This window comes from Ochotona curzoniae, unplaced genomic scaffold, assembly GCF_017591425.1.
Source record: "Ochotona curzoniae isolate NIBS_2020 unplaced genomic scaffold, NIBS_Ocur_1.0 patch197, whole genome shotgun sequence".
NCBI classification, from domain to species: domain Eukaryota; kingdom Metazoa; phylum Chordata; class Mammalia; order Lagomorpha; family Ochotonidae; genus Ochotona; species Ochotona curzoniae.
This window is the reverse complement of record NW_024466747.1, coordinates 41260-66600: the sequence shown is the minus strand read 5'-3', so window position 1 is coordinate 66600 and position 25341 is coordinate 41260. Positions and strand designations below refer to the sequence as shown.

The following is a 25341-nucleotide window of genomic DNA, read 5'->3' as shown; positions in this document are numbered from 1 at the left end:
CTCTGCCTGAAGTGCTGGCATCTCATATGGGCACCAGTTCAAGTCCTGGTTGCTCCACTTCCCATCCAGCTCTGCTTATGGCCTAAAGATGGCAGTAGAAGATGACCCAAGACTTTAGGCCCCTGCACCCACATGGGAAACCCAGAAAAAGCTCCCTTTTTTGGACGAGCCCAGCTCCAGTCATTATGGCCATTTGGGGAGTGAACCAGTGGACAGAAGATCTCTCTCTGTAAATCTGCCCTTCAAATAAAATAAATAAATCTTTAAATAGAAATGAATAAGTAATGATTAACTGAGGCAGCCTAAGGCTGACAGAGTCCGCTGCCACTGGTCCAAGTTCTCGCCTGAGGCAGGAGTCACTTCCCCAGGCTCCCTCAGAGCTGGTGGCCAGCGCCAGGGGACAGAGACTCATCAGGTGCATAGTAGCAGCACACCATGTCCGTGCTTGGGCTTTGCCAGCCTTCTCCGTCTATGGACACAAAGCAGAAGGGCCCTCCCTACACCCCTGCTTCTGGCTCCGTGATTGAGGCCACTGCTTTGGGAGACTGTGTCACACAGATGGCCCTCCTCCATCTTACTGAGAAAGCCCTTGGGCCTGGAACAGCCTCTTCTGGGCCCAGTCCCTGCCCCCACCCTCCATCCCTCGCCTCAGCAGGGAATATGACTGCAGATGCCTTCTGTCAACTTTCAACCTTGCCGTCATTCTCACTGCACTTTCTGTGACTTCCAAAGCTGTGGCTTGTGGCAAAGAGGCAAGACTCTTCAGGTGAAATCAAAGACTAAAGGTAGTACGAAGCAGCCTCGGCCTCCCGGGATGGCACCCCCCATTAGACTGGCAGCTCTCACCAATGTGCGTGTTTGCTCCACCCCCTGCTTAGAACACTGCGCTCCAAGGTAAATCAGCTCTGCCTCGGGTGCCAAAGGAAGGTCAGCCCATTCCACAAGCACCTGCCACTTGCCTCCATCTAGAGTGCTGCTTTCTTGTCATGAAAATCATAATTTTGGAGGGGTCAGTGCTGTGGCATAGCAACTAAGGCCTCCACCTGAGGTGCCAGCAGCATGTAAGAGCACTGGTAAGAGTCCTGGCTGCTCCAGCTCTGATACAGTTCCCTGCTAATGGCCTAGGAAAATACTGGAGGATGGCTGAAGCACTTGAGTGCCTGCGTCCACATGGAAGAAGCTCCTGGCTCCTGGCTTTGGACTGGCTCAGCCTGGTCATTGTGGCCATCTGGGGAATGAACCAGTCAAGGAAGATCTCTGTTGTGTGTGTCCTCTCTCTCTTTCTCACACACACACACACACACACACACACACACACACACACACACACAGGGTCCTTCAAGTAAATAAATAAATCTTGTTTAAAAATCATGACCGGGGGCCTGGCATGATGGCACACTGGTTAAAGGTCCTGCCTTGCACGCCCGGGATCCCATATGGGCGCTGGTTCTAATCCCGGCAGCCCCGCTTCCCTTCCAGCTCCCTGCCTGTGGCCCGGGAAAGCAGTCGAGGATGGCCCAAAGCTTTGGGACCCTGCACCTGCGTGGGAGACCCTGAAGAGGCTCCTGGCTTCGGATTGGCATAGCATCGGCCATTGCACTCACTTGGGAAGTGAACCATTGGACGAAGATCTTCCTCTCTGTCTCTCCTCTCTGTATATCCGCCTTTCCAATAAAAATAAAATAAATCTTTAAAAAAAAAATCGTGATTGGGGCCCAGGGCAATAGTGTAGTGGTTAAAGTCCTCGCCTTGAACGTGCCAGGATCCCATGTGGGCACTGGTTCTAATCCCGGCAGCCCCACTTCCCATCCAGCTCCCTGCTTGTGGCCTGGGAAAGCAGTCGAGGATGGCCCAAGGCCTTGGGACCCTGCACTTGCGTGAAAGACCCGGAAGAGCTCCTGGCTTCAGATTGGCTCAGCTCCGGCAGTTGTGGCTGCTTGGGAAGTGAACCATTGGACGAAGATCTTCTCTCTGTCTCTCCTCCTCTCTGTATATCCGCCTATCCAATAAAAATAAACAAATCTTTAAAAAAAATCATGATTGAAAGACATTTCAAAAACACAGAACACGCTTACGAGGAGCAACATGGCTCCAAGCAGCGGCTCTGTGGCTGAGGCCATGGAAATGTCCAGTGCTCTGACAACCTCTGGCCTTGCAGGCAGGCCGGCACTCTCCCGGGCCCAGGCAGAAGGGTCTTGGGAAGGATTTCCACAGACAAATCCTCTAAAAGCCATGCACATCCCACTGGGCAGGGAAGAGCCATTCCCCGCCATCTATCACTGAGCAGGGACAGGTGCAGCTGGGCCTGGCAGCCTCTAGAAAGGGAATATGGCCATCTCCCTCAGCCTCCCTGGGGAGGCAGGGTGTCAGGGGAGGGGGGGGACTCAGGCCATCCTTGCAGCTCAGCCTCTTATGGGGGTCCCAGAAGCTGGGTTCACAAGGGTTCACTTTGGGTTCACAAGGTGGCCTTTGCATTGGACCCTGATGGTGGGAAGGACCCGAACCAATGTTCACCACCAGACCCACAGCGTCCACCTCATGAAGAGAGAGGAGAGGAGAGGAGAGGAGAGGAGAGGAGAGGAGAGGAGAGGAGAGGAGAGGAGAGGAGAGGAGAGGAGAGGAGAGGAGAGGAGAGAGGGGAGGGGAGCGGAGGGGAGGGGAGGGAAGGGGAGGGAAGGGGAGGGGAGGGGGAAAAGAGGTGAGAGGAGAGGAAGGGAGGGAAGATGCAAAGGCAAGGAGATAGAAAAGGAGGGGAGGGGAGGAGAGCACAGGAGACGCCTCTGGTCTGGGTAAGATCCGGAGCACTGAGGGAGCCCCACAAGGCGGGGCCCAGCACGAGCCTGGCTCACCGGTGGAAACTGTCCACCATCTTCAGGTGGACCCGCAGGTCCTTCTTGGTGAGGTGGTCCAGCATGCGGGCATCCACCAGGCACTCCATGAAGTAGCTGCGGTACTGGGGGAGCCCCAGGCTTGGCAGCCATTCATTCCCAATCCACTCATGGTTCATGTCTCCGTAAGCCAGGGTCTAGGGGAATAGGAAGAAAAGTCTCTGAGTGAGCAAAAGGCTCAGATGATTTTTCTAGTTAGAAGAAAAGAACCTCCCAGATTCATGAACTCAATACAATGTCAGGTCTTCTCTCCCTGCAAGGGCCACCAGTCGGGACATTGCCAAAGAGAGTCTGACCATCCAGATTGGCCATCTACACTAATGAGCAGAAGCAACCATGTGAAACCTTTCCTGTAGTGAAGCATATGTGCGCTCTGCAAGCAGCCTTGACCTCCTGGTTCTCAGCCAGCGCCACTCCCCACCATGCCCAGAGGAGAACCCGAGAGAAGCTCTGCTCTGAGAGACTCTCAAGGAAGGGCAAGGCTGGCCAATGGCAGTGGACAGGCCACACTCCATGCACTGAGGCCTGGCCCCTCCTGCAGCCTTCCCCAGGCACCCCTGCCCACTTCTGAGAGGCCTCCTTCCCAGAGCAGGTGCTTCCTGTCCACCCAGTGCTGCAGCTTAATAGGCACCCTGCATCACTCCTTCTTTATGATGTTTTTAAGGTTAAACTCTGTCCTGCTATCTTTCCAAATCAAACAGTTGGTACACACACAAGTACATGTAACCCAAGTTCCTTAGCAAGCAAACAAACGCTGCTAACCTCTGTGGATGCTGCTCAAGTTCAGAACCCTATCACTGTCCACTTGGCCACATCCACCCTTCCCTCCTCCTTGCCCACCCAGCTCCCAGCTCCAAGAGGTGAACACTAGGTTGAGCTGCACCATGCCCTTGCTTCGAAAAAGTGTCTCACAGTTTTCTCACTGTGCATTGTTCTCCACAGCAAATTTACTCATTTTGCTTGCTTGTGAGTTTTAGTATCAGATTCTAAGACTCCTGGGGAATTTTTCTCTTCCATTTCCTGTTTCTCAAACCCCTACGCTTTCTCCTCTCAGTAGTATTCCACTGTGTAAAAAGTTCATGGCAGGTGTGTGCCAGGCAAAAAATAAGGAAACACATGATAAAACATTTCTAAACTCCATTTTCACGAATGATTGGAAGGCTCCTGTGACGGGCCTGCATCATCCCCTGTAATCAGAGTGTACTCCATGCTGCACTTGGCCTCATGTGCCCCTCGTGACGGAGAGCACCCCTGGATTTCGGGACCACCACCAGACAGCTTGGCTGCTTCGCGTCTCTGTGCAAACACGCTCACTGAAGGAATGCTGAAAGCGTCCATTGTCCTGCACCACAAGCTCCCAAGCACAGGCAGGGAGAAGAAGACAAACACCCACCTAAATCTCATGATTCCTACAAGGAGAGACAAACGTAAGGGGGCTCCTTCCTGACACCCTGAGAAACCAGGAGCTGGAGCAAGGGGCCCCAGGGTACTGGGGGTCGAGCAGGTGGGAGGAGAGAAGCTGTGTCCTGACGTCCGGCTGTGTGCAGGGGACAAATGCACACAGCACCCGGGGTCCCAGAGGAACGACCCCAAGGGAAGCAGCCCGTGGTGAGCCTGAGCCTTACCTGGGCCCAGCTGCCCTCCTCACTGTCCTAGCAGGAATCAACGCAGCATTGGGGAAAACAGATAAAGTCAGGAAACCCACCGAGAAGAGGGAGGGGACCGCGCCGCAGCTGCCAGGGTGCAGCTGACTTGGATCACGGATGTTTACAAGCATGTGTGTGGGGCAGAAGCACAGATCTGCGCCTGCCAGGCTCCACAGGCGCCAGGCCCAGGCAGGCACTCCTCCATGCTCCATGATCCTCCACCTCGGATCAAGCCCAAGGTCAGGGACTGGCCGCCACCTCCCACTCCCTGCAAGCAGAACCGGCCCAGGAACTCCCACTCCCATCCCAGCAGCTCCCAATGGCAGCTCCGTCCCCACACAGCAGGAGACCCACTACAGGCAGGATGGCCTTGGCACCCCCATCACCCATAGCTCCCCTCCTCCTCACAGGAGCCACTGTCCAAATCCTAGGCCCAGGGCCTGGGGCTAGACTCACTGTTTTAGGGGATGTTGCCAGAGTTTCCATCTCTTCATGGGTGACCCAGACATTCCCGGAAGACTGCAGGTAGAGAGCAAATCCAGTTGGTCTCCACATCAGGCCAGCAGCCCAGAGGGACAAGGATAAAGCCCCTCCCACGTGCTCCCTTGGTCCAGCCCCAGGAGGCCTGACAGTAGGAGACTCATACTAGACTCCCTTGGCCTAGGGAAGTGCCCCACACACAGCAGAACTCAGGAAATAAAACTGCATGGCTGAAGGTGAACACAGGGCACTTATTGGGACCTGCAGCTGACCCAATTCTCAGAGCTCAGGGCCCATGGATTGACCCTGGGGTTTTCAGAGCAGCCTGCTGTCCTGCGTCCCGGACTAGGACAGAGCCCACAGGTGCCCTACTCCTTCTGTTTTCCCCAACCTGGGAGAACACACAGTATGCCCAAATCTCCATCCTGGAAACTGTATGGATCTCACACGGTGGGGTAGAGGAAGACACGGAGCCCAGGCTGGTGGGTGCCCCAAGGGATGAGGACAACACGGCACCCAGGCCTCTAGAAGGCAGGTCATGCTCCTTGAAGAGGCAGGACCTGAATGCCCAGTGGGATGGGGACACAGGAGGAGGGTTCAGAGCTCTCAGCCCCCCAACACCAATGTAGGGAGCAGAGGTACCAGACGCTGTGCCAGGCCCTCTGGGAAGTCCTGGCCAAGGGGGAGGCTGCTCACCGTCCTGGAGGTGGGCGGCGCAGAGGGGCTGGTCAGGGACACCATCTCCTGGATGGCCAACCGGAGCTTGAGCCGGTGCAGGGCATTGCTGATCCCGATCTCCCGCTGGATCTCCGTGTCCGACAAGGCTGACATGATGGCACCACTCTTGACGTTGGCCCGGCAGGCTGCCACATACCAGGCAGGCATTCCCACCCAGAGCTGCAGACACAGGACATGAGGTGGGGGAAGAGGGATCGGGGCTCAGCTCCTTCCCCCAAGACCTGAGTCCCCAACACATCATGGGTCAGGACCCGACTTCACCCACAACTTCCATGGGGCACACAGAGCCCAGGAACTGGGAGGTATGGAGCTGGCCTCACCGAATCCTCTTCCCACCTTACAGACTAGAACCTCAGCCTGGGAAGGGGACAGGACTGTCTTGGCATTGCATGGTGGGCTACCCCCTGGGGGGCATGCATAAGCAGGATCCAGTGGCCTGGGAAAGTCCAGGCCGCTCCCCCAACCTGCAGTGCACTGGTAAGGAGCACCAGGGCTGTCACCAAGGGAGGTCACACATGTGCTTGTCAAGTGAGCAACACAGTGGGGAAGTTCTAGGACATGTCCCCTGCCTCCCTCACAGCCCTCCTTCCAGACACGACTGGACCTTGTGCCCAGGCTCACCTCTAGCCAGGAGACCACGGTGGGGCCATCCCACTGGGCAAAGGGCATTCCTTTTCTGCGGGCATCTTCAAGCAGCTGGTGCCTTGTGGCAGAAGAACAACACACTCACTGGCTCTTCCTCTCCTTCTCTCACAATCACACCTCTGCCAGAGGCCAGGGCTGGTGCCAAGGCTAGGACTCCCACAGTCCCTGCTCCTACCTTGGGCAACGTCATGCCCAGAAGTGGGGTGGGCAACCTCCAGGCTGTGTAGCCTCTGCACTGCCTCACCCTGACCAGCCTGCCCCACCAGGGAGCCCCAGGTCCTCCCCCTCTCAGTCCCTGCTGTCAGGTGGCCCATGAAAAGGAGATCAAGTGAGGGCTGAGACCCAGGCAGAGCCTGTGGGGCTCTTACTTTTTCTTCAGCCGTCGATCCTTCTCTGCCTGGGTGCCCAGCTTGGCAGGCACCAGGGGCTCCTGCATGCTGAGCTCGGAGTCTGTGAGCAGCACTGTGGGTGAGAGGAGGAGGAGGCGAGTCATTAGACAGCTGCACAACGAGAAACAGTCAAAAAGGTCCGAGGGCCCCCCAACACTGCAGGAGCCTTCCCTCAGCTGCTGAGCTGTGGGGAGGTGCTAGCCAGGGACAGGGCTGTCAGAGAGGTGGGGATGGAACCACGCTACACCCCTGCATGCATCCCTGCATCCAAGCAGCCCCAAGTGGCATTGGGTACCCCCTGCTCACAGTTTCAGCCCTGGTGGCATGTTCCAGCCACATCTGTGCCACCCTAGCTGTTAGACAGAAACTCTCTTCCAAGCCACAGAGCAAAAGAAAACCTCAGAACCAGGCATGGGCAACCTCAGGGACTCCGACAGCCTGACTTGGGGGTGTGGGGGCCGGCAATGGGCAGAGAAAGGTCCTCTCAGCCTCTCACTTGCACTTGCAGGAGAGGGGAGGTGTGTGGCTCATCCTTTCACCATCAATTGCCTCAAACTGTAAGATTGGTAGCCAAGCAACACAAGGCAGGGCACACAGAAGCCCTAAGGCTTCACGCCAGTCATTTCTCCCACCTGTCAAACCCCTCGGCTTCCCCACCCTGTGAGCTGGCAATGGGGGTCCTCCATCTTATTCTTGGCTGTAGCTCCCCCATCCTGTGCAGAGGGCCTGCTCCCCCTGCTCCTTCCTCTCCCTCCTCCTCCTCATCTGCCAAGAGCTATGCTCTGATTCACACCTCTCTGAGGTGTGGGAAGGTCTGATCGTGTGCTGGGGTTCAAAGGTTCCTTTCTTGTTGATCAGTCCCCACACCCCCCTCTCCATCCAAGAAACCGTGCTCCAACGGGTTCAGGGGACCTCCATGTCACCTCGTAGTCTGCAGGGGTGAGCTGGCTGGGCCCAGCCCCTATTCCTCCTACCCTCGAGCCATCAAAATGGCCTCACAGCTCCCTGCTTCCTCTGCCTCCTCCTCTCTCATTGGGCCCCCACTTGCCTCCCACTCAGCCCGGGGCCTGGGAGTAGAGGAAGCCATTCCTGTCTCCCAACCCCAACCCACCACCACCCCACTCTGAAGTCCTGGCTCCAAAGCACCCATCTTGGGCATCCCATGGTCTGATGACTGAGTCCCTCCTTTGTCCCTCTCTTCACACTTGGAGCTGCTGGGAAGCAGGTACTCCCACTCCAACACCGTACTGGAGCACTCAACAGCTGACTCCTTGGCTGACCAAGCCAATGATGGGAAGAGGAGGAGCGGAAGGAGGAAGAAAGCGAATGTCACCCCAATCCCTACCACCCCTCGACCTGGCTATTCTCACGGAGCTGACAATAATGCGAGCCTTGGCCCAAGCACTTTCCTGCATTTCAGATGCATATAGCCACCAGCAGGTGTTGTAACATTTTGAGTCCTGGGGGGCCAGATGCAGCAGAAATCAGCTCGCATCAAGAACCAACTCTCCTTTGGGTGTGGAGTCTCACCTTCTACAGGAACCAGCAGGGGAAATAAACGGCCACCCAGACAGGGCCTGGAGGGAGCAGAGGCCAGGACTCCCCACCTGGTGGTGCCAACGCAGACCACCAGGCCACAGTGTAAACAGAACCTCAACCCTTTCAGGCCTGAGGCTCGTCTGCCCGGAAGCTTCCTCCCACAAGCCAGATCAGCTATGCACCCTGGCTCTACCTCTCCCATGCCCACCCAGACTCCGCGCTGCCAGGAGGGGGGCAGAGACCATGGCCTGTGGCTCCATCCCGGCTCAGCTGAATCAGCCTGCCCTTCTCCTTCTTCCCAAACAGGCGGCCAATGGATGACTTGATGCCCTTGCGCTTGGCACCCTTGTGCAAGGAGTCCTGGCTGCTGTTGCTGCTGCTGGGGTTGCTGCCCTGGTCCTCCAAGGCGCTGTGGGGTTACAACCGGAGGTGAGAGGGAAGACAAGAAGACATAGGCTTACATCACAGTAGGGGCAGGGGAGTGACACTGCAGGGAGAACCAAGATTGAGTTGGTGCTGGGGTCAGAGCAGGTGAATGGTGAGCCAGGCCCAGCCAAGGCTGGTCCCACCTACCTCTTGCCTTCTTCCTGGCTCAGGGCGGGGTAGCCCAGCTTCTCCAGCCGCAGCGTCCTGGGTGAGGAAGGAGGAGAAGTCTCACATTTTATGGTGGCTTTATCCTCTCGGTTCTCTTCCCGAGACACTGGCGACTGAACAGACAGTGGGGCCGTCAGGGGGCAGAGGGAGTGATGCGGGACCTGCCTACCCAGCCCAGATGAGGCAGAAGCGGGGAGGCCTGAGCTCAGACCCCAGGGCCTCCGTAGTGGAGAAGCCCAAAGGGCCAGGCCTGGGAGCGGGTCACCCACTAGTACCTGGGTCCTTAGGCAGCACTCACCAGCAGCTTCCTCCTATGCTTTCTTAAGTCACTGGGCTGCAAGAGAGAGGCAAGGTACACTCAGATGCATGCTCTGGCTGCCCTTATGCCCAGCCCAGGGCAGCCCTGTAGTCTTGGGATTAAGACAGGGTCCAGTGTCTTCCACAGTCCTGGAGAGCAAGAAGAGGCTCGGGGACCCACAAGCCTGAGAGCCCCCAGAAGAGGACCTTGCAGGCTGGACGAGAGCCCAGCAGAGAAGGCACAGACACATTGGATGGCCGGCCACACCAGGGCCAGCACATTGTCACAGGAGAGAGATGCCAAGGCCCAGCAGAAGTAAAGGGAGTCCTGTGTCCTGCCCCCCACCGGTCACACCCCCACTGGTCACAGCCCATGGCAGCTCTCACCAGGGTCATGACCCCCATGCGGTCCAGGTCCTGAGCGGTGCTGCGGGAAGTGAGCTTGGGTGTGGAGCGGCCACTGAGTGGCGGGGATGCGCTGGCCAGGGACAGGGCAGTCAGAGAGGTGGGGATGGAACCACGCTTGCGCAGCTGCGTCAGATTCAGGGCCTCCATGCTGCCGCTGGTCACACGTGTCTCAATCTCCTCGGCTCGGAGTTCTGTGGACTCCTTCTCCTCCTGGATCATCCTACGAGGAGAGCAATATGGCCCTCACCCCCTGCCCAGCACGTCCCACTGGAAGCAGTACCCTAGGACCACACACTGAGGGTGTGTGCAGTGACAAGACAGCAATCTGGACAATGTAAAACAAACTGCCCTGGAGTCAGAATTCCTGAGCTACCCCAACCTAAAAGTGGCCTTGAGCTAAGCACATTGTTCTCTGAGCCATGAAATGATGGCAGGGGTCTAAGTTGGCAGGTTCCAAGTGCAGGACTGATAACTGGAACACTGAGAGTTCATTGGGTCCCAGGAAAATGAGAAAGAGAATGCTAGCTGGGGTGTGTGTCGGGGGGTGGGGAGGACCGGGGTGTGTGTTGGGAGGAGGGTGTGGGCACAGGCAGTCCTCAGCAAAGAGCATTTACATGATGCCAAGAGGCCCGGGGACGACCTGCCCCTACCCTGGGAGCTCACCTGTGCTCCAGCAATGTTAATCATGAGAGCAAATCCAAGTTAGTTTGTTTATTTATGTATTCTTAATCCAAGTTAGTTTAAATACGAAACGCTGGGAGTCTTACACCAGTATCTGTTTGTGTACATGTGCGTGCAGCAGGTGCGCCATGTGGTGTGTACGTGTGTGCATTATGTGTTTATGGGTGTACACTCGCATGTATGTGCCTTGGGTGTGGATGTGTGCACGTGTGCTATGTTTTTCAGAACTGATTTGTGAAATCCCAGTCTGCAAATCATTGACCCAGACAAGCTCCATAGCCAGAAACCTCCAGCACAGTCTAGATTTATCCCTGCTGCTTGTAATTAGCACCCATGAACTCACTAAAAAGGCAAGAGAAAGCAAAGGTTGGCCAACTCCCCTTGCCACTGTTGCCTGTCTCGCTGGGACAGCAGATGCAGCACAGTATAATTGGTTGGATTGTGGCTCTGCCACTTTCTGTGTGACATGGGGCAAGTCACTTAACCTGAAGTCCTGTTCCCTTACAGAACTGCCAACCTCAGCATGGTGGGACAACCTCAGCATGACAGTGACATTCACACAGCTCTGGGTGCACCTCTGTGGACAGGAGCTACATAATGAGTGAAGGGTTCCTAGCAGGAGTGCCTCTCTGCCAGCCCAGCCACTTGGCCAGCCTGGGAAGAGCAAGAAGCCCAAGAGTCTACCTGGGGCCTACCCTTCTCAGGCCAGAACTGGGCCAGAACCCTGCCTGAGGCCCCCAGAGTGGTAGCAGGTAGCACAGGCCCCTGTGCCCCCAGGCACCCGCCAGGCGCAGCCCTGCCCTCACCTGATTTCCGCGTTGATGGCGTCCAGCTGCTCTTGCAGCATCATGGCCAAAGTCTGGGCGTCTGAGTGGCCGCTGGGAGAGACAACGTCCATGGAGCCCACCAGACCCCCTGGCTCCTCCTCATCCACGTCAGAGATCTCAGGGTCACTGTCAAAGGCAGGAGTGGCCGTGGGGGCCAGCACCCCAGGCAGTGAAGACGGCTCCCAGTCCTTAGCAAGGGAAGAGTAAAGGAGTCGCAATGAGACACCCCAGGTAGAGGAGGTGCGGCCCCCACCACAGCTTGGACCCCGCCCCACCCCCAAACCCCAGACCTAGGAATTCATAGCCTACATCTCAGCAAGACTTCCGGATGGGTGGAGTTGTTTTGTTTGTTTGCTTTGCTTTTGGCACACTTACAGCTAAAATATTTCTGCTGTCCCCAAAGAAACCGGGGAGCCAGCAAGGGTTTGAATCTCAACTCTATAGCCCTCTGGGCCTCAGTTTCCTAATCTGTGAAATGGGAGTGGGAGGAGTACCTCCTGCTCAGGTCCCCACAAGGACCAAGTGAGAAAAGTCCTTGGCACAGCCTGGCACAAGATGCTACACAGACTCCCTTGGCACAGCCTGACAAAAGTACTGCACAGGCTCTCTGGATCTCTTTACCCAGACTTCCCGAGGACAACCAGACCAGAGAGCAAGGGAAGGCCCCTGGGGTCAGGGGAACACTTCTCAGAATCCATCCTCTAAACCTCTGCCATGGAGCTATGCAGCAGCACCAGCAGAGGAGCGGGCATGAGTCTGGGCTGGGAAAGCCAGAAAGCGGCACATGGGGCACAGAGGCTAGGGCCAGAGAGGGGCTCTGCCAGCCTTGCTCTGCCTCACCTCAGGCCCTCACTTCCCCCTCAGGCTCTGTCCCAGCTGCTGCTGGCGGCTGGCTCACCTCCTGGGCGGCCACTGGCTTCTGACAAACAGGAGGAAAGCAGCAAAGGGAAGAGGGGGAAAAAAAGAAATAAAGAAAAAACAAGAGCTGCCTTCAGACTGGACTGGATCATCAGACTGGGGGTTTCAAAGAGCAAGCGAGTCTGCCCCCATCACACAAAGACTTAGCTCCCTCATGCTCAGTCTGTCTTCCAGTGCCCTGGGGCTCAGGACAGAGCACAGCTACTAGTTACAGGACCAGGCGTGTCTCAGACCACCCATGGAAGTCAGCCCTCCCTGGCGTAGCTTCCCTGCTGCCCCTGCAGACAGCAAGAGCCCCCAGTCACAACTCAGAACACCCCAGGGGCCATCCCCAGGCCCACTTCCCTCCTCATCCCTCCCTCCTTGCTCCCAGAAACTGCAGCTTTTGTTCCAGAAGCCTTGCCAATTTCTTCTGCCCACCCCCACTCCACCGTGGCCACGAGAAACACACGCCTTGCACACCCAGGCACACGCACACACGCTTTGCTGGGGCCTCTGGGACTGACTGGATGCCTGCCAAACCCTACTCTGGCCCACCAGGAGGCCGAGGTGGGGCGGCTGGACACAGCTGTTGCAGCTGACGATGGCCCAACCCCAGGGCTGCAGCTGTCGTGACCAGTGGGGGCGGGGGGCCTCTGCAGCACACGCCAGCCATCTGTGTAACTAGAGCCAGGCACGCGGCAGGACTGACCCCCACACTCCCCAGGGAGACTCCCCCCACTGCCCTGTTCACCCCCTCACCTTGGCCGACTCCTCCCTCATTGATGATTTGTAGCGGCGATGCAGCCCCGGGGGTGCATGGGGGGCTGTGGTCAGGGAGAACCGCACGTCCGCTGCACTGCCCACGTGCGACCTTGAGCAGCCACAACAGACAGAGAAAGACAGCCATGAGGACTGAGGGCCCCAAGGGATCCTCGGCTCAGGCAGGAGAAGCTTTGGCAGGACCCTGAGCTACAGAAAGTGCTGGGAGAGTGGGAGATCAGGTTCATTTTTGGTGTTCTGGGGGTCAGAAACAACCAGGGGAGAAGGCTCTTAGGCACAGCTTCCCGGCTGGCCCTCAAGAAGGCGTTTCTAACAGCAACAGTTGGCTCATGATGCCACTGGTGGCTTCACGAAGCTGAGCCCCCAACACATAGGCTTCCAGGCCACCTGACCGGGACAGTTAGGAGGAGGACAAGGGTTCTGGGGCAGGTTGGAAAGGAGGACACCTAAAAGTTCCTATAACTCTGGGGGTCTTTGCTTCTTGATCCTTCCCCCAGCAACTTCCCTCAGGGCTCCCCATAATTGGAACAGAGTCTTTGGCTCAAATTCCCACCAGGCACCCCCCTTCCCCAGGAAGCAGTGGGAGGCTCCTGGTGCTATTCCAAGGTACAGGATAGGGATCACCATTGTGACTCAGTGGGTGAAGCCACAGCCTGCCACGCTGACACCCCATAGGATCACTGGTTTGCGTCCCAGCTGCCCACTTCCAATCCAACCCTCTGCTAATGGGCCTGGGAAAGCAGTCGGAGATAGCCCAAGTGCTTGAGTCCCTACGGCTACATGGGAGACCTGGAAGAAGCTCCCAGCCTCTGGCTTTGGCCTGGTCCAACTCTAACTGTTGTAGCCATTTGGAGAGCAAACCAGCAGATGGAAGATCTTTCTCTTTCATCTCTCTCTCCCTTGCAAATAAATCACTATTAAAGACAAATACAAATCTTAAAGACCCTTTGCCTGCCCCAGGGTCTATCCCAACCCTGAGACTGCAGGATCTGCATAATAACACACTGGAAGCCGCTCTGGCAATATTTCTTCACTGGAGAGACCCAGAGCAGTAGAGCAGGGTGAGGCAGCTGCAAGGGGAGGGGAGTTCAGATGCAGCTCCACGATGGGTCCGGTGAGTCTACAACTAAAGCCAAGAACCCAGCATTAGGAAAGCACGTGGCTTGCTGTACTCCAGGCCATGCCTTATTCACGGATAGGGCTTCCCTCCTGGAAGCTGGTCCCACCGCCCAAGACCACAGGGATCTGTCTACAGACTAGCATGCTGAGAACTCAGCCCAGAGGTGTGAACCTGGAATGGCATCCTTCTCACAGACTTCACCTGCTGCCACAGGTAGAGAACGGAGAGCAGGCTTGAGGTCCGAGCTCAGTGCCAACCATTCCACAAAATGGGGAGGAAAATCTAGTGCCCCAACACGTGGGCTGGATTCAGACATGAGGTAGAAGGCTCCACGGTATTTCACGGTGCTCTCAGGAACAGGGAACTGTGAGCAGCTGAGCAACAAGGCAACTCAACCTTCAGCACTCCCAGCTGCCACCTAACACCTGTCAGCCACCTGAACCTAGCCGGTCCTCAATGCTCAACCAGCAACTGTGAAGACAGCGCAAACACAGCTGCAGCAGCACTCCCTGCAGTGACCTGGTGGAACATAGCACCCAGCGCTCTGCAGAGCCTGTGCCAAGAGCCAGTGTGCAGGTGCCAAGGCCATGGGGAAGGGGCATCACATGACCCCTGGCCAGGCCTCCCTCCTCTAACCTGCCCACATGATCGAGTCCCCTAAGCCTCAGCACCCACCCCAGTGCCCAGGACTCTGAGGTTCTATGCGGTCCTTTGGTGGAAGGGTAGGGGTGGGGCCCATCTGGGACCCCTGACAACACATATCCAGCTTCCCACGCTCCAGTACCTGGAATGGATGCCATCCACAAATGGCCCCCCTCGACCCTTCAGCTGGTCCACCTCTTGGCGCAGCTTCTCAATCTCTTCAGACAGGCGGCCCTGTGCCAGGCACAACCAGAGAGGGGGTGGGCCGCAGAGGGAAAGACAGGGGAGAGTCAGGGACAGAGAACAGCAGAGTTGGAAAGAAGCAGAAGGATGCACTGCCAAGGTCAAGGCCAGGGCCCTCAGACTAGGCCCAGGGACAACACCAAAGAGAAGTGGGGCTGCAAAGTGAGCAGAGTGCTGGGCAGGGGACCGGGACTGGCAGAGTCTGTCTGTAGAAACTCTCTCCTGGGGCAGCAAGGGGCTGCCAGTTGCCCCCACCCCAGACTGCATGGCCATTGCTGACTCCTGCCCTTAAGCTGGGAGTGGGAAGCCCCACCAAACCCTGGGGTCTGTCTGCCTGCCCTATGTCTGTGCTTCTGCCCTCAGTCCTGTACCTGTGAAGAGTGGTGTGTCCCCTGCCATGCGCTATGATGCAGAATAACACAGCAAGGTGTGTACTGGGGCTGACATGCACACTAATACAGTGTGTGTTGGGCCAGCCACCAACGGCTACCTTGTGGTGGTGCTGCTCCTCGATCTGCCGCTGGGAGCTCTCCAACTCCTGGATCAGCGTGTTCTGGTGGAGAGCAACTGTGAGCCAAGGACTCCCCAGGCCCAGAGCTGAGCCTGTGTGGACTCCACGCCCTCAGATTCCACCCACACCCTCATCTGCCCCCTTCCTCCCGACGGCCATGCCCACCCAGGCCCCTGGGTCTAAGGCACCTTCTCTTCCAAGGCTGCCATGCGCTCCTTGAGGTGCAGCTGCAGGCGCTCGTTGGACTCGCTCAGCAGCCGGTCCACGGTGTCCGACAGTCGCTTATTGTGGTCCTCATTCATCTTCTCCCTCTGGCGCACCTGTATAGCCAACACATCTGCACCAGCCACCCGGAAGCCCCACAGCCCTCCCGGGGGGCCCACCACTCCAACGCTCCTGACCACTCTCTATGACACATTCCTGGCCAGGCCCTTCCTCCCTGGCCCTTGTACAGACCACCACAATTGTGGGGAGGGGAGGAGACCTGGAGAGGAATGGGCGGGGCTTAGAGCCCAGCCCAGGGCCCTCACCCGAGCCAGCTCCTGGTTCTTCTCCTCCAGCTGCCCTTCGAGTTGCCGCAGGTGCTCCTCAATGTTGCCATGCCGTTCTTCAGCCTAGGGGCAGGGACAGGTCACCAAATGCTGGAGTCCTCTCTGGCCCCCTCAGTCCCATCTCTCAAGCAGCTGTTGCCAGGTGGCCTGAGCATCCAGGTCTCAGTGAAGCTCATTCCACCACCAGCCAGCCCAGAGCAACCTGCCCTCACCACTGCCTCTCTTCCCCCACACACAGATGCCTGCCAACTTCCCCCATCCCCACCATTTTCCCACTGACAACCAGCCTTAAAACACTCCTGGAGCCAGCAGCTCAAGAAGCTGCAAGACTTCCCTAGGCTTCTAGAAACAGCTCCAGCTGGTAGCACAAGGGACCACAACCTTCTTACTGCTTCTCAGAAGCAATTATGAACAGGGACGGGGGATGGCTGGCCCTGGTCCAAACCCTTGCCAGCTGCACACATGACTTTAGCTTCCTCAGCTACAAAACAGGGAAAAGCAACCTCTGTGCCCACTTGGGCCACTGCAAGGGCAATGAGAGACAACCCAGGGCAGGTGCTTGGAGCAGAGCCACTGCAGCCATGGCCATGGTCACTAACAGCCCAGACAGAGGCGCCTCCCTTTGTTTCCTCTTGGCTGCTGAGGCAGGGTGCCCACTGCCTCTGCTCACAAGATGTCCTAAAAGGTCACACAGTTTCATGGTCAGCAAACCCCACCAGGACCCCAGGACAGACGACCCCCTCAGCCCATCCTCTGCTGACAGTCTTTGGGAATGTGCAAACACACACACACATACACACACACAGAGCCCCTGCAGCCCTCCCTTCCAGGGGCTGCAAAGACCTCAGCAGCGCCCCCCACCTAGACCAAGACCAGCATTCCCAAGAAGAAGACACTGAGTGTAGTTAGGGAATGGTGACACCCCCCCCCCCCACCAGGCCATGAAGCCAGTCAAGGGCAGGAGTACTCAGTCCTGCTGAGACCGAGACGCAGCAGACCCTGGGCTGCAGAGCCCCTGAACTGCCACAGGGCATTCGGGCCAGCCTTCATCCTGCACAGCCTCCAGGCCCAGTGCTTCCTTCTGTCCAGGGCTCAGGGTATAGCGACCCTGCATCAGAACCCAACCTGCTGAAAGACACTGCCAAGTTCTGATGAACATGGGCCTGACTATGCCCAGGGCTTTCCTCGCGTTCTTGGTGCCCATGTCTTTGCAGCCTGCTCACTTTGTAGAATTCTTAGCAGGGAAAGCTGGCTCCCCATTCACTAAAATCCTGCTGGCTTTCAGTCCTCCTGCAGCTGGAGCCCTGGCGCCACCAGGATGGTCTGTAGCTTACAAGGCTTCAGTTGAGTGAATGTGCTCACCCTGTACCCCAACCGCCCCCCCTCTCCATGGATGGGGAGTCATTCATCTTTCCAGAGACAGGAGTCTTCCTCTGTTCCCTGCAGCCCCACACCAAAGGAGGACCTGGCCACAGCAGGGGGACTACAATGGCTCCATCCTTTCTCCTCACAGTGCTTTGGCACTCCTTCTTGGGGTCAGTTGCATCACTGTGGGGTGACAAGGATAGGATTACTCTTCCCACTGCCAGATGCAGGCAGCGTGGCAAGTGGGTGTCGAGATCCCGACCCAAGGCGCCTCCATCTCCCTCCTTCCCTGCCCATTTGGGACACCCAGCTTCAGGCTCACTTGCCTTGGTGAGGGCTGCGATCCTTTGGGCCAGTTCAGCCTCCACCTCGGGCAGCGTCTCTGCCTTGCGCATCGTCTGCTGAAGCTTCTGCTCGGCCACCTCCAGCAGCTCTTGCAGGTGCCGGGCCTTCTCCTCACACTGGCAGGGTGGGGGTATGATTCAAAAGGGAGCACCAGGCCCTACCAGCCCCAGCAGCGAGCACGGGACAGGTCAGAAGCAACAAGGGACACTACTGGTTCTTAGCTGCCCTGATGCCTGACTTCCCAGACTCTGAGGTCACCTATTGGATCTCAGGGGCTCCTGGGCCACCAAAGGAAGGGTCTAGACAGACCCCCCAGGGGCTTGAGGGTCAAGTCCAATGCCCACTCCCGCCCCCTGCGAAGGAGTAACCTGGCGGTGCAGCGACTCCTTGTTAGCCAGCTCGTTCTCCAATTTGTCATTGAGGTCGTGGATGGATGTGGCCTCCCGCTGAGCAGCCAAGTAGCGTTTCTCCAACGTGGTGATTCGCTCCTCCATGTCCTCTTTCTGGGCCAGAGCCTGGGTGGAAGCAAGGGGGACAAGGAGAAGGCCCTGGCTGGCACCTGCCCATCAATAGCAGCTGGCCTGACTGCCCATCAATAGCAGCTGGCCTGACTGTGACCGCCTTCCTGTCCTTCCTCCTGATGCTGAACCCACCCTAGCCCTTGCCTGGCCCTCCTGCCACACCCTCCCCTCCCCATAAAACCTGCAGTGACACGAGCCCCACGCTCACCTCCCGCAGGTCCCGCTGGTGCTTGCTACTAAGCTCCTCCGACTTGATGAGGTCCCGGCGGGCTGTGCCCAGGTCCTCTTCCAGTTCAGCTACAGCTGCTGTCAGGGTGACCAGTCGCTCCCGGGCCTGGCTCAACTCAAAGTTCTGCTTCTCCAGGAGTTCCTGCAGCTCTTCTGCCCGGCCCGCGCCATCCTCCGGGCACAGGGAGCTATCAGTCTCTGAGGAGCCAGGGACCCCTATGCTCCTGCCCTGGATCAGATCAGAGATCTGCCCAAGCCTCCTCCTCACCCCTCCCCAGCACTAGAGCTCATGGGCCATGACCCAACACCCTTGCTCTCCAGTTTCCAGTCTTGCCCGCTATCTCATTTACTTCCTGTCACCTGTAAAGGCGGAGCAAAGTCTCAGAACAAGAGGGGACCTCGCCTTCTGCCAGCTCAAGGGAGCTGGCCTCTCACAGTGAGGAAAGACAACGGTATAAGCCCAGCAGGTGGGTGCCTGAACAAAACTCCAGATTCCTTTGTAGATGAAGTGGGAGGAATAAAGAAGTGGGACTATTGCAGAAAGCCTCAAGTTTGCTTCAACCCAGGCAGCACATGGCCTGTGCTCTGCATTCTTGGGGTGAGTGGGTACCTTTGGGGCATTTTCCAGCACCCACCTTCCACAGGCGTTTTGGCCCCATGTCCGTCGTCCCCTCCTCTTCTGCTGCTCCATCCCGGACCCCGGACCCCTGCTGCAAGGCGGACACCTGTGGGCACATGAGTAGAAGACATGAGACCCTTTTCACATATTCCAAATCTTTCTGTGTGCCCCAGCTCCTAAAAAGAGCTGCCAGTCCGAGCCTGGGCCATTTGTCCTCAGACACTGCATGGAGAGTCTGAGGCGGACCAGAGGCAAGGATCAGGGCAGCCTGGGCTTCTGGGAACTGCAGGGCACAGGCTGGCCCGGGGCCCCGTGCCACCTACCTGCTGGTGGGCTCCTGCTAGTTGCTCTTCCAGGGTAGTAACCCGCTCCAGCGCTGCCCGGAGCCGCTCTCGCACCTGCTCAAGGAAAGAGGAAATGGAGGAAGAGATGGGGGCCTGTTCTATGGCCATCAGGCAGGAAGATCAGGGGCCTCCAATTGCCTAGAGGGAACCTCACAAACAACCTTGAGCTTGGGCCAGAGGTGGGAAGGAACAGGCTCTGAAGCCTCTGCAGGGGACCCCAGCTGGAGTGGCCATGGAGATGGTACCTTCTCATCCAAGGCCTTGTGGTGCTCAAACAGAGACTTGAGGGCCTTGAGCACCTCCACCTCGCTGGACACGCCCGAGGGCGACTGTGCCTGGCGCTTCACCACCGTCATCCTCAGGGACCGCTCGTGGCGGGACACCAGGCACTCCAGGTGCTCCAGAAGCAGCTGGCAAGGAGCAAGAGTGAGTGAGGGAGAGGAGTGAGTGTTGGGAGCCTGGGCCCTGGGGGTTGTACTCAGGGCCCACCTGCTCACCCAGTGCACACGATGGTCAACCAGGCACCACTGCAATATAGACGTCTTTTGGACCGCACAAGAGCTATGGCTCCAGTGATGCACCCACCCCCACCCAGCTGCCCTGGCCTCTCCCCAAGGAAACCAGCACTGTGGATAAATGGACTGATGACCACCCCCAGGTGCTCTTCTTGCCTGCCCTTTGGTCATGCCTCAGCCCTCCCATATTTACACTAGCCACGCCCACTCATCCCGGGCCACGCCCACTCACCCTGGTGTTATTCCTCTCTGCTTTCAGCTCTGAGATCTCTTCCTCCCGCTCCAGAAGCTGCTCCCTACACATGCTCAGCTCCCGGGTCAGGGTGGCAAATTCCTGCAAACATCAAGGCCCCTCAGTGCCTGGGGATGTGGCTCCTGTGCAGGGTCAGAGCTCCTCCCACCCACCTCTCTCAACTATTTCTCCCCTACAGGGCATTGTAACGCCAGCATAAGTGTCCCCAGAGGGCTGTGCGTCTGAGTCTTCCGTGCAGTCTAAGCACTGTCAAGCACAAGGGTGAGAGAGGCACTGGGCATGCTTAGAGTGGCCTTCCCCTTTCTCCTTCAGCTCAATGACACTTCACTGAAGTAAGTGACCAAGGATAGTTCTTCCCTCTGGCTTAGGGGAATGAGATCTAAACAGAAGTTACTGGGTGTTGGGGCCAGAAGAGAAGGGAATTTTGAAGATGGCATTGGAGCTGGATGTCCTAGGGCTCTGCAAGCTGCAGGTGGGCGGTGAAAGAAGAGGCATTGAGGACAACTGCCCCACAAGTCCACCCCGTGCTTCAGCTCTGGCTTCCGGGAGGCCCTGTCCACTCAAGCCAGAGCTGCCTCTCAGGCACCTGAGGCCAAGACAATTGCCCTGCCCTGGCTGCACCCCACACATCTCAGGGTACCCTCACAGGGTACCCTCTGCTGCATGTGAGGCCCTTGGAGGTGGAACAGAAGGGAAGCGACTGGCCCCACAGTCCCAGGCCCAAGGAATCCCATTTCCCAGACATCAGTGCCCTCCAGAAAAGGCTTCAGGTGCTTGGTCCACCCTTTGTGGCTGTCTCAGGAGCAAGTGAACAGTTGTCAGTGAGGCCACCCCACACCGTAGCCTCCCTTGTACACCAAGGACCAAGCACCACAACAAGATGCCCCAGAGCAGCTCCTGCTCACAGCTCCAGGACAGGCAAGGGGGCAGGGAGACAAGAGTGAGGAGGGAAAATGGGCCAGGGTGCCGCAGCCCTGATCCTACTCCTGGTTATCCTAGGCCACAGCCAGGGAACTCAGGGTCCAGCATTGCACACCTCCTGGACTTGATGCTGCTTCCCTTCCTGGCCACACACAGGCAGGTGTACAGCAACACACACCCACTCAGGAACACATGCATGCACACACAGACAGGCATGCACTCATGGATACATACACAAATAAACATATGTATAAACACACATGTATTATAGACACAAACACACACCTATGCTCTGGAACACAAATGTACATGCACCTATACACCCATGGACACAGGTGTACATGTGTATGCTCATGCGTGTGTATGATGGACACACATAAACACACGTGCAGGTATGCTTGCACTTACACACATGTGATCCATACCACAGATCTGGTGCTCTCCTCACACAAAATCAGCTGTCTCCTCTGTTCCCTCTCTGACGCACGGCCACCAGGACAATCTCCCAGAGCATAATGCTACACATTCCTCCTTCACAGAGCCCTTCTGCCCACCCCAGGCCCAGGGGTCTTGGATCCTCTCCTAATGCTGGTCCATACTCAGCCGGGTTCCTTCACCTGACAGTCCTCCCACCCACCCACCCTCCGTGGCCACCAAGGAAAGGTTCATCTTTCCAAGCCCGTCTCAAAGCCAGTGGCCTCCCTGGGTTAAATGTTTGAAGCCGGGGTTAAAAGCAGCAGCTTGGGAACTATTGCTCAGCCACAAATGTGGGAGGGAACCAGGTCCTGGGCTGGGGACACAGAGATAGGAAGGGTCCAACTGTCATGTGATGCCCTCAGCAGGGCTTGAAGTCAGGTAGGCCAGAGTACAACTCAGCTGTGCCTGTCCCCACGTGACCTTGGGCAGGGTGAGGCAGGTGGAGCCCCAACCCACCCCTGCTCCTCACCAGGATACCACATGACTCACTTTTTATCTTAAATGCTTATTTATTTGTTTATTTCTCCACATGAAAGGTACAGCAATAGAGAGAGAGAGAGATCTTCCACCTGTTGGTTCACTCCCCAAATGCCAGCAACATCCTGGGCTGGGGCAGCCCAGTTCAGGAACTCAGAACTGCACTCAAGGTTTTCAGCATGGACGGCCTTGGCCCAGGTCCTTGAGCCATCATCTGCTACCCTCCCCACCACTCAGGACACAGGAGCAGAAAGCTGGAGTGGAAGTAGAACAGCTGGAACTCAAACCAAGCTGGTGATACAAGCAGTGAGCTAGCCCTCTGCACCACCACACCCACCCCAGGGGCTTCCCATCCTCACCCGTAATACAGTGCAGTGCCGACTGCCATCACTCTTAGCAGGGTGGGATGCTAGGCGCAGGCCTGCAGCTATGTCTCCTTCCCTCCTGCAACCCTGGAACCCTCCCCACGGGCTCAGGGCAACTTATGCCATGCATGCAGCACCAGGTTTCAATATTTATCTCTCTGTTTCCCCTGAGATGCAGAGGGCAGCATAGGCACACGGGCACTGAAATGCCCTGGGCTCAACATGGGAGTCTCAGTGCACCTAGGGCCTGGCTACCAGGCTGAGCTCACAGCCTTTCCGACTAGCAGCAGACACATGGTCCAGGACCCGCTAAGAGCACACATCTCAACAGGGGAAGCCGAGGGGGGCGGTGGGCAGGAGGCAGCCAGAACTCCAGGGCCAGTGTGGGGAGGGGACACAGGACACAGGGGAAGGGAGCTTGGCTTCCCATCTTCAGACCTCTGCCACCTGCTACCTGGATGACTCAACCAGGAGCGCTCTTCTGTGAAATGGAATGATGGTGGAGACAGCACCCACATCTGGGTTGTGCGAAGCTGGCAAGACCATCCAAAGCATTAAGTACACAAAAAGCACACAAACAGGGGTGGCTGCCTTGCGGTAGGGGCAAGGGTTTTATAGAACTTGACAAAGATAATTCAGGGCTGGTTCTGCAGCGTAGCCCATAAAGCCACTGCCTGTGACGCTGGCATCCCATGCGGGCACATACGTATCCCAGCTGCTCCACTTCCCATCTAGCTCCCTGCTAATGTGGCTGGGAAAACCAAAGGAAGATGATCCAAGAGCTTGGGCCCCTGCCATCTCCACAGACAACCTGGATACAGTTCCTGGCTCCTAGCTTCGTCCTGGTCCAGCACTGGCTCTTTGTGGCCATCAGTGGAGTGACCCAGCAGGTGGAAGATCTCTCTCTCTGTTTCTCCTCTCCCTGTAACTCTGCCTTTCAAATAAGTAAACCTTGAAAAATAGAGGGGAATCAGGATTTCTGGCTTAGAGGCCCAGCTCTGCCTGCCAACTCTCTATGTGAGGTCTCTTCCTTTTTCCATCTGTGCAATAAGGAAGCTGGACCCCATGCTAACTAGGGCTGCCTCCCCTCGCCATGCTCCCCAAAGCCACCTCCAATGGGGAAGCAATGAACAGCAAACAAGGGCTGTTTCTTTCCGGTCTAGGGTGCCACCTACTGGCGTCCCGGGCTCACTACAGCTGACAATTAGGGCTGAGTTTTCCCTCCCGCACCAAAATCCCAGCCGATCCTGCCGGGAAAGGCCACTTCCAGACTGAGGAGCTTGGGAAATCAAGGGTTGGAGTGAGGGCAAAGGAAACTGGAGCGTGAATTCTCACGGCTGATATGCAAACGGATGCAGAGGAGCCCAGAGCCCGGCCAAGGGCGGATGCAGACCCCTCAGGCCTTACCTGGGGCAGCGCGGAGTTCAGGTGGCGCTGCAGCTGGTCCCGCTCGTGCAGTGCGTCCTGCAGCCGGCCCTGCGTGGCGGCCAGGGTCTCCTGGCTCTCCCGCAGGGACTCCAGCAGCCGCTCCCGCTCGTCCAGCATGTTCACCATCAGCTGCTCGAAGTTGGCGTCCGCCTCGGCGCCGTGTGGGGGGCCCAGGGGGTCCCCCTCGTTGATTGTGGGCATCACCTCACACATGGTGAGGGCGGACAGTGGACGGGGAAGGGGCTTAGAGGGGCGCTTCTGGGAGGACCCAGGGCCCGAGGCTCAGAGCGGGCAGCGCCAGACGAGTGGGCAGCTGGGCAGGGGCTTCGGCCATGGCAATCAGTTGCTCCAGCTCTGAGCGGGACCTGGGAGCGGGAGCGCCCCTGGGGACCGGAGCTGGAAAGCCTGACCTCTCCTCTCAGGGTTGGGGCTGGGTGCCCGGTATCCCTGGACCAGCGGGCAGCAGCGCAGTGTGGCCATGACAGACAGGGGCAGCAGCGCTGGAAGACCCCTCTTCTCTCAGAACGAGCCCCGGACGTCGGGTCTAGCGACCTCCATGGCTTCTGGAAGGCGTTGCGGCCTGGCGGAGGAGAGACGGCGGTGAGGACCGGCGGGGCTGAGGTAGAAACGTGCAGAGGGAAAGCGGGACCCACCCGGCACAGAGAGAGAGAGATCGCCGGCAAGGGCAGCCGGCGGCGTTGGCTCAGGGCCCTTCCCGATGGGCGCGTCCCGGGGCGCCACCGGCCCCTGCCGCCCCGGCAGCTGCCAGCGCACGGCCCGCCGCCGCGGTTCCCCCGCCCACGTGGCTCAGCGGCCAAATATAGAAATGATTCAGTCAGCAGCACCGAGCCCTCGGGGGACCTGGGGGTGCAATGGGAGGCCTCAGGGTCTCTGCTTCTCCCCCACACTCAAGGCCGGTGCTTTAGGGGTGGGGGCAGAAGCAAGGAAGGGAGGAGGGATGAGTCCCTTGTCCTGGGAAATGCAGGACCAAGGTAACTGGCCCGGCCCTGGGAGAGGCACAGGCTGGGCACAGCGACAGACCAAAGGCCCTGACCTGCTACTACAACCCAGGGAGGCAGCCCTGGCCCGTCACTTCCCAGCGGCCAGTCATGGAGGGGGCATGAAGTGTCCCGCACACAGCCAGGCACAATGGACACGTCCTACTGTGGTGGACACATGGGAGGCCTCAGGCCCAGGAGCTGAGGTGACAGGCCAGATACGGATGGCTTGCGACAGGGCTGAACCCAGAGAAGGCCAGGCCCCTGTCTGACCCTTTCTTACCCCACCTCTAGAGCACAAATGATGTAGGCTGGAAGGGGGTGCTGAGGATCAGGTGAGAGTGCACCAGCTGGAAAATTCCAGAAGCCACTGCTGGAGACCAGGGGAGTTCAGATTCAAGCACATGCACAAGGGCAGACTCAGGAATGTGATGGCCTGGGGTGGACCTGGGATGGACATGTGTGTGGCCAATCACACATCCCCTGACACAAACCCTGGCCAAAGGGGATCCTCCACGTTGGACACGTACTGTGGAGGGCAGGGCCCCGAGCGACCACTGCAGTGGGAAGCAGACACCTAAGGGCCTGTGCTCTACTTCCCTGGGC

At 57.8% G+C, this 25341-nt stretch overlaps 1 protein-coding gene across 12 annotated transcripts in view; it reads right to left on the bottom strand.

Annotated features, from left to right (window-relative positions):
* Nucleotides 1–24320, bottom strand: part of LOC121166661 (liprin-alpha-4) — a 32059-nt gene extending 7739 nt beyond the window's left edge. For 2 of the 12 annotated variants that reach the window (XM_040995896.1, XM_040995890.1), the window contains exons 1-24: nucleotides 23717–24320; nucleotides 20049–20150; nucleotides 19547–19711; nucleotides 19281–19355; nucleotides 18974–19063; nucleotides 18319–18510; nucleotides 17958–18104; nucleotides 17571–17705; nucleotides 15859–15942; nucleotides 15517–15648; nucleotides 15308–15370; nucleotides 14717–14808; nucleotides 12792–12903; nucleotides 11112–11320; nucleotides 9604–9844; nucleotides 9218–9253; nucleotides 8899–9032; nucleotides 8568–8734; nucleotides 6766–6859; nucleotides 6374–6455; nucleotides 5711–5911; nucleotides 4991–5053; nucleotides 4514–4540; nucleotides 2850–3025 (exon numbers count right to left, since the gene is read on the bottom strand). In XM_040995896.1, coding sequence (XP_040851830.1) covers nucleotides 2850–3025; nucleotides 4514–4540; nucleotides 4991–5053; nucleotides 5711–5911; nucleotides 6374–6455; nucleotides 6766–6859; nucleotides 8568–8734; nucleotides 8899–9032; nucleotides 9218–9253; nucleotides 9604–9844; nucleotides 11112–11320; nucleotides 12792–12903; nucleotides 14717–14808; nucleotides 15308–15370; nucleotides 15517–15648; nucleotides 15859–15942; nucleotides 17571–17705; nucleotides 17958–18104; nucleotides 18319–18510; nucleotides 18974–19063; nucleotides 19281–19355; nucleotides 19547–19711; nucleotides 20049–20150; nucleotides 23717–23950 — 3053 coding nt within the window. In that variant the 5' untranslated portion in view covers nucleotides 23951–24320. The remainder of the gene's footprint in view (nucleotides 1–2849; nucleotides 3026–4513; nucleotides 4541–4990; nucleotides 5054–5710; nucleotides 5912–6373; nucleotides 6456–6765; nucleotides 6860–8567; nucleotides 8735–8898; nucleotides 9033–9217; nucleotides 9254–9603; nucleotides 9845–11111; nucleotides 11321–12791; nucleotides 12904–14716; nucleotides 14809–15307; nucleotides 15371–15516; nucleotides 15649–15858; nucleotides 15943–17570; nucleotides 17706–17957; nucleotides 18105–18318; nucleotides 18511–18973; nucleotides 19064–19280; nucleotides 19356–19546; nucleotides 19712–20048; nucleotides 20151–23716) is intronic. The other 10 variants (XM_040995891.1, XM_040995893.1, XM_040995892.1 and 7 more) reach the window with 10 other exon arrangements.
* Between the last annotated feature and the right edge of the window lie 1021 nt (nucleotides 24321–25341).